Raw genomic sequence first — 15,048 nt, 5'->3', positions numbered from 1 at the left:
CTCGTCTGGTCTTGCTGCTCCTTTGCTCTTGGCCGCTTCACCTTCACGTTCACCCGCCATTAGAGAGGAAAAAAAAGGAATTGGCTGGTTTAGTTTTTATTTTTTTAAAAGATTTTACATTACATTTAGACACATGTATAAAGTATTAAATATTAGATAAAAATAACTAATTTACAAGACAAATTTTTTATACCTAATTAGTACGTAATTAAATAATAATTAATAAATACAAATAGAAGTGCTATACTAACGGATCTAATTTTTTGGCAAACTAAAAGAGGAATTGAAAAACGCAGACCCGTTTCTTCGGAATAGAACCAGAAGGTCACATCAGGTTAAAGTTAAAGGGCCACCACGCAAATATACATGCCGCCATTTTCTGCAAGATTCTACAACTACTGCATGTGGTACGCCTACAGTACATCTTGTGCTCCATAGCTTTTTCTTTGGTCTTTGCTTCGGGCATAGACGAATTTCCCGTTTCTGTCAGTAGAATGAGAAAAAATGAAGGACAATTTTGAATTCGAGAAAAAACGATTTGAAAGAAAAAAACAAAGGGAGGACAGGGTGTGTGCAGGGAGGCCCACCCCACACGAAGTGTCAGTGAGTGTGCAAAGGAAGGCGCTGGTCCCCACATTTCCATCCAATCCCCCTCACTCCTCACCTCTGCCCTCAAACACACAAAGGCTAGTTCTATTTTTTTGCAAAATGAATATTAATATTTTTATTTTTCATAAATATTATCTAATTATAGAATAATTAAAATTTAAAAATCCGTCTGTAAATTATATGCAAACTATATAATTAATTATTTTTTACTTAGTGTTATATATATATATATATATATGCTGTAAGATTTGATGTGACGAGAAATCTTAAAAATTTTATAATTTTTTTAAGAACTAAACACGGTCAAAATTAAAACAACTCCCATCTGGATATTCTTGCTGTCTCTCTCTTCGCCCCTCTCTCTCTCTTCTTCTCCAGTCCACCCAGGCCTTATTTAGTTACAAAATATTTTGCAAAATCGACACTGTAGCTTTTTTGTTTGTATTTGACAAATATTGTCCAATCATGGACTACCTAGGCTCAAAAGCTTCGTCTCGTCAATTTCGACCAAACGGTGCAATTAGTTGTTTTTTGGTTTATATTTAATACTTCATATATGTGTCTAAAGATTCGATGTGACGGAGAATTAAAAAATTTTGCAAAATATTTCGGGAACTAAACAAGGCCCCACTATAGCTCGGGGAGTGGACTAGATCTCAAATTCTCCCACAGTTTCCCACTCCCCGTCTCCCCCATCCCCCCCGCCCCCGCCGTCTTCCCCTACTTCTCCCCCATCAGATCTTCCCCATATCTCTGTGCTGCATCACTCGCCGCAATCCACTCCCAATCCAAAACCCGAAAGCTCTCCGCTCCGCCTCCCTGTTCGCTCGTCCGCCTTTTGACTCTATCTCCTAGCTAGCTGCTGTTGCGGAGCAACCCACAATTCCAAGAAAAGCAAACTGGTCAAGAAAGAGTGGAAGAAAGGAGGATGGTGATGATGATGGCGATAAGTCACCCCATGATTCGCCCCATCATTCCGTCGCCTCCGAGGCCTGCGCGCTGCTAAAAGGGCCTCGCCGTCTGTCGTCGTCGTCGTCGTCGTCGTCGTGTGCGTGGGCGGGGACTCAGTCGCTGCGCCGCCACAATGCCGCAGTACCAGGAGCTGCCCTGCGGCGGGCAGGTGCTCGACATCGACACGGCGCTCAAGGATGGCATCCTCGGGGGCGCGCTGGAGCCCGTGGATGCGGCGGCGGGCGACGCCGGGAAGCAGCCTCTGGAGCTGCGCAAGATGATGGACGAGCTGGACGCGGCCGGGGACGGCGGCGGCGACGAGGCGGTGCCGGCGGTCTTCATCTGCCCGATCTCGCTCGAGCCCATGGTGGATCCGGTGACGCTCTGCACGGGGCAGACCTACGAGCGGGCCAACATCTCGCGGTGGCTCGCCCTGGGCCACCGGACCTGCCCAACCACGATGCAGGAACTCTGGGACGACGCGCTCACCCCCAACGCCACTCTCCGACAGCTCATCGCCGCCTGGTTCTCCCGCCGGTACACGCGGTTCAAGAAGCGCTCCGCGGACTTCCACGGCCGCGCCGCTGACCTCGTCCACAGCCTCCGGGGCACGGCGGTGCCCAGGCGGCAGCCCCTCAAGGGCCAGGCCCGCGTCGCGGCGCTGCGGGAGCTGCGCACCCTCGCCACCACCCACCAATCCGTCACCAAGGCCATCGCCGAGGCCGGCGGCGTGGCCCTGTTGACATCGTTGCTCGGCCCCTTCACGTCCCACGCCGTGGGGACCGAGGCGGTCGCCATTCTTGTCAGCGGGGTGCCGCTTGACGTTGACGCCAAGGCCGCGCTCATGCAGCCGGCGAAGGTGTCGCTCGTGGTCGACATGCTCAACGAGGGCGCGGCGGAAACCAAGATCAACTGTGTCCGCCTCATCCGCATCCTCATGGATGAGAGGGGTTTCCGGCCGGAGACGGTGGCGAGCCTGAGCCTCTTGGTTGGTGTCATGCGCCTCATCCGGGACAAGCGGCATCCTGATGGTGTGGTGGCTGGGCTCGAGCTGCTGAATTCGATCTGTGCGGTGCACAGGCCAGCGAGAAGCATGATTGTTAGCATTGGTGCGGTGCCGCAGCTGGTGGAATTGTTGCCGGAGCTAGCAACGGAGTGTGTCGAGCCAGCCTTGGACATCTTAGATGCCCTGTCTGCGGTTCCAGAGGGGAGGGTGGCGCTTAAGGATTGTCCACGGACGATACCCAATGCTGTCCGCTTGCTGATGAGAGTTTCGGAGGCATGCACGCGACGGGCGCTGTCGATGCTGTGGACGGTGTGTCGGATGGCTCCTGAAGAGTGTGCTCCTGCTGCCGTGGAGGCGGGGTTGGCCGCGAAGCTGCTTCTTGTCATCCAAAGTGGTTGTGCACCGGAGCTGAAGCAGAAAGCATCTGAGCTGCTCAAGCTGTGCCGCCTCAACTACACTGACACCCTCTTCATCTCCAAGTGCAAACTCACAAGGACAATTCAGTGAGGAGATGCAAATGATGCTGCTCTGATGTCATTTGATTCGATGATGCGTGGTTTGTCGATTGACCTTGCTGAGTTCAGAGTTCCAAGGAAATGGAATTGCCAAATTGACGAATGGTAATGAGCATGTATAGATAAACTTGCAGATTTCGCTCTTTCATCTCATCTGAAGAGATTAGGATGGTTGAGCAGATGGTGAGGCTGGTGATTACCATAACAATTTGTGGGAAGACAAGAAGCAATGCAGCATAGTTACTGGCAAGTTAGATGGCAAGCAGGCGGGTGTACATGCAAATTGATGTGAATTTGATCAGCTCAATAAACACCTGAGGCTGGGTGGTAAGTACAGCCAGTTTTGCCATTAGGAGTAGCTAGCATTAAGCAAAACCAGCAAATCTAGATTTTTGGCAATGTGGGTATGTCAGGGCTGTAGATGTTGTTCCCGTCCTTGTAATTACACAGTACTGTTGCTTCTACACTGGAATATACATTGCCATTGCTTGGGGAATTTTTTTTGAATTGTCCATCTTGATCGACTACTGCCTGGTCAAATTGGGGAAATGTGCTCTTTCCCTGTAGCGCATGCTAAAGAGCTCGATGCTGCGTTACTACTGCTAAAGTTGAGACTCTGTACTGCTTGAGCCAGAGTTCTCATTTCTCAATGTTGTCACCTCCTGGAGTTTCAGCATCTGATTTAATTTAGCAATTATCTGATTGTGTGGGACTTCTGTTTTAGTAGTTAATACTGCCGTTCCTGCATGCCGAGCACTCTTGTAAGATAGCATCAGAGTCCTAGGGTTTAAATTCTGGATGCCAACTGATGAACTGAAGTTTGGGTCATTCATAGGAAATTCGTCTGTTACATCTCATGTTTTCTTGACCTGTGGATGCAGGATCCATTCCCTTGTACTACTCGCATTCTACCTGCATCCTGGGAAAGCTGGTCTTATATATCACATCAGTCATCAGGCGATCCACCATCAAGATGTCTGTATTTTCCCTGATGCTTTTCCACTCCCTAGTCAGCGAGATAAAGCCACGGGGGCAGTAGAGCCTACTAGGGCCGTCCATGATTAATCGGAACGTCAGGCTTTTGCTTTACACGGCCAAAACTTTGCAAAGCAACTGGGGATCAGACTTCACACCATCAGAGTGGCGCTGCTGTCTCGCCGCTGGCGCAGCTGTAGGCGGGGGTGCGGGGCTAGCTAGCTTAGCTGGTGGTGATTGCTAGTAGTAGCAGTAGCCGCCACCGGCGTACAGTAGCGAATGAAACGAACGAAGCAGCCGTCGCCGTCGTCGTCGCGTCCTGCTTTCTGAAATCCACGACGCGACGTCTCCGTGTCCGACACGAGCGCACACGCCACACGGCCACACCCCCCGCGCGCACGTACAAGCTGTCCCTTTTCTCGCGCACACGCCGCCAGCTTAGGACGACGTGCGCGGGTGAGTGAAAGAGGCCGGCCGGCCTCGCCGCCTCGGGCGCGCGGGGCGTGGCCATGGCCGTGGGCGGGCAGCCAACCATGTGGCGGGGGCAGCTTTGGGGGGTTGGGAGGTGAGTGATACACACACTGTCGATGGAGGTTGGCAGCGCTGGAGCTGGAGCAGGACCACGAGCGTGCGCCGATCGGGCTATTGATTGGCACGTTTGTGGGGTGCCGGACTCGATGTGCCGAGGCAGGCGCGCGAGGCGAGTACAATCTGGACGGGCACGGACCGACGGGTCTCGGGTGTAGTTGGAGCCCTTACACTTGCAAAGCATGCACTAGCCCAGTGGTTCTGATGAGGAAACAACAAAAGTGTTTGGTCAATCGCGTCTCGGTGGAGTTTGGATGGAGGGCTGGAATGCATCGATCCATCCAAGTACATGCAACATTATCTGCGCGAGCCACTACAACTGAAAACGTGCTATTGGTTGCGTGGTCTTTCTCGCCTTCTCGTCCCCATGCCGTGCTAGTGTGGCGCTAGTGCAGTAGTGCTACGGCTACTGCCGAGCCCCGACCTGGTGAATGGAATGCGTTCTGCGTTGGCCAGGGTGTGTGCCTGTGCCTGTGACGACGCGAGGAGGAGAGGGACCCCATCGGCCCCCCTGCACCGGTTCCTGCTGCTGCATCACTAACGGCGGATGCTCCATGTGCAATCAATACTGGAGTGTTCAGAGCAAAATCTCTGGATACTGGCTGGCTCTGGAGAAAAGATGGTGTTTTGAAAAATTTTGATCCTCTACCCGGCACTGGCGCCTCTCCCATGAGCCCATGCCTTTATAGCTTTGTTACCGCAAAAGGGAAGAAAAGAGCTCACGGGGAAGCTGGCTGAAACCCAGCCGCCCCGCGCATCGTCGAGCTGTTACCACGCACAGGATCAGGTGATCGCTGAACGTCGCGTGGACGGCGAAAACACCCAACCGCGCGCATTCTCTTGACGCCCTTGACGACCTCAAGTAAAGCGACACATACAAAACAAGCCAGGAATACGCACGCTTGCTTGAAGTAGAACGTACGTATCATGGCATATACGGTATACGTCAGGGGGAAGATGCCGGCCGGACGGGCCGGTCGGTGGATAAAGCGTGGACGCCTCGTGTCGTGTATCTTTTGCGTAGGGCTTGAGCCTCGTGCTTCCACGGGCTGAGGGGCCAGCTCAGCCGCATGCAGCCGGCCGGCGCGCGCCAGAGCACAGGTACAGCGCCAGCCGGCGGCCCGCAGGCCGATCGATCGGTCGACGGCTCGACGCAGCGAGGGTGCCTGCACTGCATGTAGCGGCGTTGCAGAGGATGATGAGAGGCGCAATGATCATGCACTCCTGTGCCTGCCCGTGGACTTTCGTGTCCAGCAGAGCCGAATCATTTCCTGGGCTCGAGCGTATGCGCGCCTGGCCGACTGTCAACCTCGTTTCGTCGTTGGTTGATGCGAGTTGTCACTCATGGGTCACGGCTGCCGGGCCTGAGCTCATCTGAATTCTCTGAGAACTGATGGCTCTGGCGCACGGTCCGCTTTGCCTAGTCCAATCGATGTGGATGTACTAGTCTTGGCGTTAATTTAGGCCCTGTTTAGTTCCCCACCCAAAATTTTTGGGTCCATTCCGTCGAATCTTTGGATACATGCATGAAATATTAAATGTACATAAAAAAATAAATTAATTACACAGTTTGATTGGAAAATGTGAGACGAATCTTTTAAGCCTAGTTACTCCATAATTAGCCTTAAGTGCTACAGTAACTCGCATGTGCTAATGATAGATTAATTATGCTTAATAGATTTGTCTTGTAGTTTTCTGACGAGCTATGTAATTTGTTTTTTTATTAGTTTCTAAAAACCTCTCCCGACATCCTTACGACACATCCGATGTGACACCCAAAAAATTTTCATGTCTAATCTAAACAGGGCCTTACGAAAAACACTTGTCACAGTCTCAATACAGTACTAACGAATTGGCGGGTTTTCTTTAACCACACCCGCACATTTGTCAATACTCCGTATGTAACACCTTCGTCGGGTTGTGCTTTGACCTCATGGCCGGCCGATTGCCAGGTGTGCTTTGAGCCTTCTGATCGCTCTGGCGCACAGCCGTGTTTGTATAGCGATATATACGCCGCTGGAGGCCAGTACAATATCCCTCAAAGCCTCAAACAACCACCACCTGCACAAACAAGATCCCAGATTTCCCTCACAAATACGCTGGAGGAGGCGATGCCATGCGGTAAATGCCACTGCCGGCCGTGTTCCTCCGCGACGCCATTAACTTCGCAGCGTGAGGGGCTGCGCTGCACGCGACAATTTACTGTACTTGCCAACACCGGCGATCGTGTATTGTATTGGTCAGTACCTGGTACGGATACGCGGTGGCGCTGGCACTGGCGCCGCCGTCGTCGTCTAGCACTAGCGGTAGCAGGCACCATCAGGCAGGCAGCAGGAGGGCAGAGAGTACTGGGACCGTCTCCCTCCGGACCAGTCCCTGCGTCCGGGTGGAACATGATCAATTGATCATAGACTAGTCTTCCTTCTAGGAGCGTCATTTCAAGGACAGTTGCGTTTTCACAATTGCAAAAACTTTCTAAAAACCGCTATGGCTGCACATTTTCCTATCGTTCTGGGAATATGACTGCTAGCAGCCCTGGGCGGCTGGGCCCGTGCCCGCGCTGCAGGACAGGAGATGAGACCGACCCCCAACGGGGACGAGGGTGGGGCACGCCGCCCGTCAGCGCACCTGCGGCTGCCCCCACGGCCAGCGGCAGCGGGACATGGCCGGTGTTTATTGACCCGCGCTCTGAAACAAAGCTCGCCAGTTTGGCGTCCAGATCGCGCGCAGACCTGGGCCGCCCCCACCCGTCCGTCGGACGGTCGGAGCCGGCTTGGCTGCACGCAGCGTTCGACGCGGCACTGGCCACTGCGAGCGGCAGCGCGGCACGCCGGCCACGGCGAAAGGGAGCCACGGTTCTGTCTGTACGTCCATGCGGTTGCTCGCTTTCTGGTTTCGCTGTCCGCCCTCGCCGTGGGACCGAACTAACGGTGTTCACGTCGCCGGTAGGAGTGAGAGGTGATCAGTTCCTCGCCCCGTGTGTACCCCGACATGCGTACATCACCACCCGGTGCCGCGGAATCAAACGAGCTACCAAATCACTGAGAGGCGATCTTTGCCACGGAGTAGCAGTGGCACCCAAAGGCAGCATCCTATCTGGCAATAAAAATGTGTTTGCACAAGGGTTTCAGCTTTCATGACTTCTTCGTCTCATTGAATGTGTACATGTACAGTACATTGAATTCTCTCGAGTACCTTCACCTCCATAAATGTGTAATTCCAGATCCGACATTTAAGGTGTAGTACAAGCAGGAACCATAAGGGCTTCACTTTAAACACAGGATGATGGATGGAACAGAAACTACAAGCAGCTGCATTTCCACTATACATCAAGAGGCCAACAAAAAAAAGTTGGAAGCAAAACTGAACAAGAAGCCCCATGAGAAGCCAGATCTATAGGTGAAAGTTTAAGCCATGTGATTCTCTCTTCAAATATAAGTACTGCTACTGTTGCTAGTGGCCGTTGGTCTATGTAGCTCTACCTAGACTGCTTCATTATCCCAGTAGTTCCTCAGCTGTGACATATGGAGGAGTAGCCCGTCGCGGCCTAATCCGGTAACACTGCTTGTCATGATCCATGGTGGTGGATCTGGATAAAGCCCACTGATAGTTTCCTGGAACTGCTTGATGTTCTCATCAGGCCGCCCTCCTTTACCCTTCTTTACTTTGTCGCACTTGGTGAACACAAATGTCAATCCAATCTGAAACAACAACACAGATTTTTTTTAACAGAAGCAACATAGATATAGTGAGAATGCAGTTAGAGAGATGCACAATAGACATATGTAGCATCAACACACACAAAATAAGTTAGTTCAAAAAAGTACACCAATATCAGATGCAATAATATTATCAGTTCAACTGCATACTGCCTTACATTGTTACGGCCGAGCCAGTTAGCACAGTCTAGATCAATTTTCTGAGGTGGGATACTGGCATCAATAAGGAGAAGTACGCCAACCAAGGTATCTCTGTTCAAGAAGTAACCCTTGGTAAATGAAGACCAGTCCATTCGAGCTGATTGGGATGCAGCTGCAAACCTACATGTAGGAAGATTGTCATGTTCGCTACATAGGTCAGATGAGAACCAGCAGTATCTTGAAAGTTATATAAAATAAATAGTATGTTGAAATAGTTTATACTACACCATTAGAACAAACAAACAATCTTAAAAACAGGGTGTGGAAAAAGGAAACAGAGGTCGCTTAGTGTCTGTAAAACATTGAGGTCGCTTAGTGTCTGTAAAACATTCTTGTTTCATGCTGGAGGCAGAGGCATTTGTTACAACATTATCAAGAGTCAAGACACCAGCAAATGAAATCAGGAATTCTATCTAAAGGGAAAATACAAGTGATGCAAGTGGAGCTTGTGCCCTATGCCCCTATCCAGTGGCATGAAAAAAAAAAGACATAGAAATGGCCTTCCAGAACTGTTTATGTCACTTTGTTTTCATACCAGAAGTTAGAACCTGGTTGGATTGCATCCACTGTTCTATTGCCATGTTAATTTATCATAGTAAAACAAGCACAGGGAATGCTACTTGCATGAACAGCAGCTGTATACAAAGGTTCTAGACTGCCACAAATGAATACTACCTCCATCGTAAAAAGAATGTTATTCTGGCTATGGAACTGGATGAGTGTGACAAAGGTAACACATCAGCAGGATTAAATTCCTAATCAACATACGTAAAAGAGAGAAAACAACAAAAGATGTTCCCATTCTGGAACATAGCATTTCAAGCACTAGTGAACAAGTTGGCTTTCTAATTTGGGACCAACAAGAATACCTTAGCGTGATAAAAAATAGTAAACATACCCATAACCAGGCAAATCCACAAGGTACCAACTCTTATTAACCAAAAAGTGATTGATTGTCTGTGTCTTCCCTGCAGAACATATGATGATGTTAGTACCCATGACCATACATAAGAAATGTGCATTTTAAAATAAAGAAATATGGCATGCCAAGTTTGCCTGCCAGAGTAAATTTATTAAGTTTGATATACAAAGGAGGTTTTCATATTACAGAAACAGTTAGGCCTATGCATGGGTGGGTTGGATAAAATTGGATCGGGTGGGTTAATTAGTTCTACGGGTACTTGCAAACAACGCTGTATTAGAAGAAACTGGAGTACTGGATGACGTTGTGCATGCTCCATGCCGATTTGGGCATGCTGCTAGGCTTCATCACCACCAGTCGCAGCACGCGCTGGACACTAGTCGCGCTCCTGCAAGTCACGCCGCGCCGCTGCTGTAGGACGGCACCATGTGCACACAAGCTTCCAGATCGTGCAGCACGCCACCGGCAGCAGCTGCTGCGAGCTCCTCCAACGCAAGACGAGGACAAAATCCTACAGCATCTGCAGGCTGAAGCTAAGAGTCCACAACAAAGCACCAAATGTTGGTCCATAGTCTATACAACGGCGGCATTGTCTGAACTCTGAAGAAGTTAATCCATCGGTCTAATGGGTAGTATCCATATCCACCCAACCCAGATGTTAATCTCTCTCATGGTTTAGGGTTGCTTTTGGGGTGGGTGGATTGGGTGGATTACATAACCCATGCACAGGGCTACAAACAGTAGATTCGAAGTTGGTGAACACAAAATAAAGTCTAAATTTGAAGAGAAACTCTATAGCAAACAAATAAAATATGCTAGTTGTAAATCAAATCACTGTTACCGAAGGATGCACGAGATCAATATTTAGGATGGAAGAAATATCAAAGGAGCACTTATAAAGTCAGCAAAAGAAATAAACTGAGGTTTGATGTCCAACACAATAATAAAATCTTGGACCATGGCCAGTACAAGTTATTGGCTGGTAAAATTTAATTCAACAGTTACATAACTGGTACCACTAATACCCAGAATGATTTGTGGAAATGAAGTGTTATCCGCTATACTTTGAATTTGATCAGGTTCTAAATCCTTACTAGAGTAGCCTGCCTGTCCAATACAATTGCCACGCTGGGTACTATTAATTCATTTAAATTCCAAATTCTACTTTTGAATTTATATATTTCCTAGCTGGGGTTTATTCTCCCAGTGTCCACTGGGAAACCTGACTGGCGCTGGGATCTGTAAAGACTGTAACTCTAACCAGAATATCTCCTCAAGCCCCAGAACCAAGGGGGAGTGGGGTTACTTAATGCGATCTAGAGCGCCATAACGACATTGCAGTAGCATAAAACTCCCTGATAAGCTAATTCAGGGCCAATCAGGGAATCGATAAACTAAGGGCACTTTCAAGAAAGCAGAAGAACAAAGCTTAAAATTTCTTCTTCTGTATCACCAGGCTTTTTGGAGGTGAGCGCGGCTTCCTTGCGGCGGGTGAGGGCGTTGATGAGCGAGGATTTGCCAACGTTGGAACGGCCGAGGACGGCGAACTCGGGTCGGTCGTCCTTGGGGCAGTCCCGCGCACGCGCACTGCTCTTGACGAACTCAGCCTCCTTCACCCTCGCGTCCCCAGCGTAGGGCCCGACCACAATGTTCGACCCCGGTATGACCATGTCCGCGGCCACCGTCGCGTCCCGCTCCACCCCGGGCGGAAGAAACAGCGCCGTCTTCACGATCCCCATAGGCGGCGGCACGGCCTTCCTGGCGTTCTTGCGCGTGACCGCCGGAACCGGCGCTGGCGCTGGCGCTGCATCCTTGGGGGAGGCTGTTCCCGCCTCTGCAGAAGCTGAGAACGTGCGACGGGAGGGGACACGGGCGCTGGTGAGCGGCGGCGGCGCGACGGCTCGGAAGAGGGAGGGGCGCGGGCGGAGGAGCATAGCAAGCTGGAGGCTGGAGCGTGCGCAGGGGCGTTGTTCGACGGAGTGGCGGATGAGGACTCGCGGGTGGCTGCAGCTGCAGCCGGCCAGCAGCGTGCCGTCTACCGTGGGCTCTGCTGTTCCATTAGGTATTCGGGGAATTGGGCCCAACGGTAGGACAAATAGTTGGGCCGTAGGAGAAATCTACTTGAACTTCCTCTACAGTCGAAAAATCGGTTTTCCAAAGGAACCAATCCACTTTAGGTCCCTCAACTTTCGCAAAAGTCTGTTTTTCATCCCTAAACTTTAAAACTGAATAAAATACATCCCTCAATTTTTGAAACCATGCATATTACATCCCTAACATGGTTATGAGCGGTTTTGAAGGCAGTTTTGTCTTTTTTCATTTTTATTTATTTTGGCTGAATATTTGTAAAATTATAGTAAATCACATAAAATTCATAAAATAGTAAATCTGGTTTTGTTGGACTCCAGATAAGTAGATCTACATAGTGAACATGTAATATAGTATTCTTTCGTACAAATTTTTTATTGTAGCTTTAGATCTGTGTTTTTCTATAATTAATTAGAATAATTCATAGCTACAGTTTTGTATGGTCCGATTGTGGTGAATTTTTTATGTTAGACTAATTATTATATGTTTAAACTATGGTAAAAGTTTCATACTCATTAGATCATGTATAACTTAGTTATAGATTATTATAATTTAACAAGCATAAACCTAAATAAATCTATAACTCAGTAATACATGATTCAGTGAGTATAAAATTTTTACTATAACTCAAACATAGAATAATTAGCTCACCATATAAATTTCATCACAATTAGACCATAGAAAATGTAGCTATAATTAGTCTAATTAATTACAGAGAAACATAGATCTAAAGATGCATAAAAAAATTGTACTAGAACATACTATATTATATAGTCAATGCGTAGATCTACTGATCTGAATTCCAACAAAATTGAGTTTTCTATTTTATGATTTTTTATGTGATTTACTGTGATTTTTCAAAAAAAAATCAGCCAAAATAAATAAAAAGAAAAAGGTAAAACCGCTTTCAAAACCAAGTCAAGGATGTAATGTGCACGGTTTTAAAAGTTGAGGGATGTATTTTGTCCGGTTTTAGAGTTCAGGGATGAAAATCAGACTTTCGCGAAAGTCAAGGACCTAGTGTAGACTTTTTCCTTTTCCAAAAGCTGTCCAAGTTTTGCTCTCATGATGATTTCAAAATCGGTTTCTGGCCGATGTAGTGCCATGTCGGTCATGAGAGAAGTAAGTTGACTACGTTGAAAATTCAAAGGGACCAATTATATTTTTTTTTCAAAAAATAAAAATTAATTGTAGAAAATATGCAGTTAATTCCTAAAACACGATCTAATCTAAGAAAATTCATAGAAAATTTACTTTAGCTAGAAAATATAACACCAGTTTACGGGGTGGGCCGTCCGGGGCGGGCGGTTTCTTCTGCCGGCGACAACTATATCCTTGTTCCCTAATTTGAATCTCCATATGAATTTATCTGGATGTAATTAGATGTGGTTTTTGGTTGGAAAAAGAGTGAATCATTTTCTCGATTCGGCTTAAATATATGGCCCAACTCGAGTCCGAGTCGATCAGAATTAAGCCCAACATGATTTTTGACCAATTTTAAGCCGAAAACCAAGTTAATTGTTGAGCTGAACGAAAATCAAAGTGGCAAAAAATTGCCTTTTTTATTATTAGGATAGGAATATATTTATTATAGTAGACCTAAGGTGTGGCTGAATGTTTGTAACTTCTTCTCATCGTTCTTATATGTAATATAAAGGATATAAAACAACAGGTACCTATATATCTTAAAGTTTTTTTCTTGAACCATTGTTGTTTGAGTCACTATAAACAATAAAACTTAGATATTGAATAGTTGACGGAGCCCCAACAAATGCCTAAGACGGTCTCCAACAGCCACCCCAAAATGCAAAATACATCGCGAACAGTGTTTTGCCTCACCAAATCCATGCTCCAACGGAAGACCCAAATGAACTACCCATTATACGTAGCAGCCGAGAGGAAACGCAAATATGCGTCTTCCGGAGAGGCGACGCAAACTCTGCGCAGATGAGGATGACACCGGTGGTCGTGGCCATCGCGGAGGCGCTGCTCGATGGCGAGGACGAGAGTGGCTCGGTTCGTCGATGAAGGAGCTCTGCATCACGGACTTGGTCGCGCCGCGACCATGGTGAGGACAAAGGATATGGTGCCATTGCGTACCGAGGGGCGCCCTCCCCTTCTTCCTCCTCACTTGTCGAGCGCGGACGCCAAGGTGGGGCGCCCTCCCCTTCTTCCTCCTTGCAGGCCGGGCACGGACGCCAAGGTGGGGCGCCCTCCCCTTCTTCCTCCTCGCATGCCAGGCACGAACGCCAAGGTGGGGCGCCCTCCCCTTCTTCCTCCTTACTGGCTGGGCGCGGACGCCAAGGTGGGGCGCCCTCTGAAAGCCCTAGTTTGGTTTTGGATAATTGATGAAACCCTAGTACTAACCTCTATGCTAAGTGTGTAGACATAATGAGGTTGGTACATGCCAAGTGTTGGAGCAAGAGATGATCATGGTGATGACCACAAGGTGATCAAGTGCTCAACTTGGAAAAGAAGAAAGAGAAAAACAAAACCCTATGGAGATCAAGGCAAAGGTATTGCTTAGGGTTTTGGTTTTGGTGACCAAGACACCATAGAGGGTGTGATCACATTTAGGATAGATGGTCGTACTATAAAGAGGGGAATTCTTTGGCTAAGCGGTTATCAAGTGCCACTAGGTGTCATTGTTTAGGTGCATGCATTTAGAACCTAGTGAGCTAAGAAAATGTTTGTGAAAAATGCTAACACACGTGCACTTGTTGGTTTACACGTTGTGGTGTTGGCACACTTTGAGAAGGAGGTGGAGTTTGAAGGGTAGAGAGAGGATGGGTTCTATTGCGCCGGTGCCATGGAGTTTGATTCGGCGCTTTTCGAGAAAATGAAGTGCATATTTTCTATTGCGCCGGTGGGAAATTTGGAGAAGTCGCGGGAGTGTTTCTCGCTGAGAAAACACTCACCGGACGCTGGTTTCTGGAGCACCGAACGCTGCGTCTAAGCGTTCGGTGCAGAAGTGCCTGGCACAGCTAGGGTAAGGCATCGGACGACAGGCACCGGACGCAGGCCTGTGCGTCCGGTGGTTAGCGTTCGGTGTGCGGGCGTTTTGCGACCCTCTCTGCGCATGGGTCTGGTGAGCACCGGACGCTACCGGTGCTTAGCGTCCGGTGACCCGCAGGTTTGCGGAACTCTCTGCGCATGAGTCCGGTGTGCTTGTGCACCGGAAACTTGCTCAGCGTCCGGGGCACTGCAGGTGACCGTTAGACTCTGACACGAGCGTTTCAAAGGTGACACGTGGCTGACTTTGGAGCACCAGACGCAGAGGTTGAGCGTCCGGTGCCAACTTGAGAGCGTCAGGTGACCCCGTATTTCGCCCAGTGAAAGAGCCAACGGCTCTATTTGTTTGAGGGGCTATATATACGTGTTTGGCTGGCTTGGGGCTCACTCTCTTGGCATTCTAACATACTTGACATCCTTGAGAGCCTAAGCAAACTCCTCCCACTCATCTCCTTCATAGAT

General features: G+C 48.7%; 2 protein-coding genes across 2 annotated transcripts; one reads left to right on the top strand and one right to left on the bottom strand.

Moving 5' to 3' along the window:
• LOC8056858 (U-box domain-containing protein 75) lies at positions 1,313-3,588 on the top strand. Its single transcript, XM_021451725.1, has one exon. It carries the CDS (start codon positions 1,694-1,696, stop codon positions 3,071-3,073), a length of 1,380 nt encoding a protein of 459 aa, XP_021307400.1. The 5' UTR covers positions 1,313-1,693; the 3' UTR covers positions 3,074-3,588.
• LOC8085259 (GTP-binding protein At2g22870) lies at positions 7,770-11,511 on the bottom strand. The gene is made up of 4 exons (XM_002465568.2): positions 10,940-11,511; positions 9,463-9,532; positions 8,522-8,684; positions 7,770-8,345 (listed from the first exon to the last, which is right to left on the bottom strand). Exons 1-4 carry the CDS (start codon positions 11,418-11,420, stop codon positions 8,127-8,129), a joined length of 933 nt encoding a protein of 310 aa, XP_002465613.1. The 5' UTR covers positions 11,421-11,511; the 3' UTR covers positions 7,770-8,126.

This window comes from Sorghum bicolor, chromosome 1, assembly GCF_000003195.3.
Source record: "Sorghum bicolor cultivar BTx623 chromosome 1, Sorghum_bicolor_NCBIv3, whole genome shotgun sequence".
Classification (NCBI taxonomy): domain Eukaryota; kingdom Viridiplantae; phylum Streptophyta; class Magnoliopsida; order Poales; family Poaceae; genus Sorghum; species Sorghum bicolor.
This window is presented reverse-complemented; position numbering and strand designations above follow the sequence as displayed.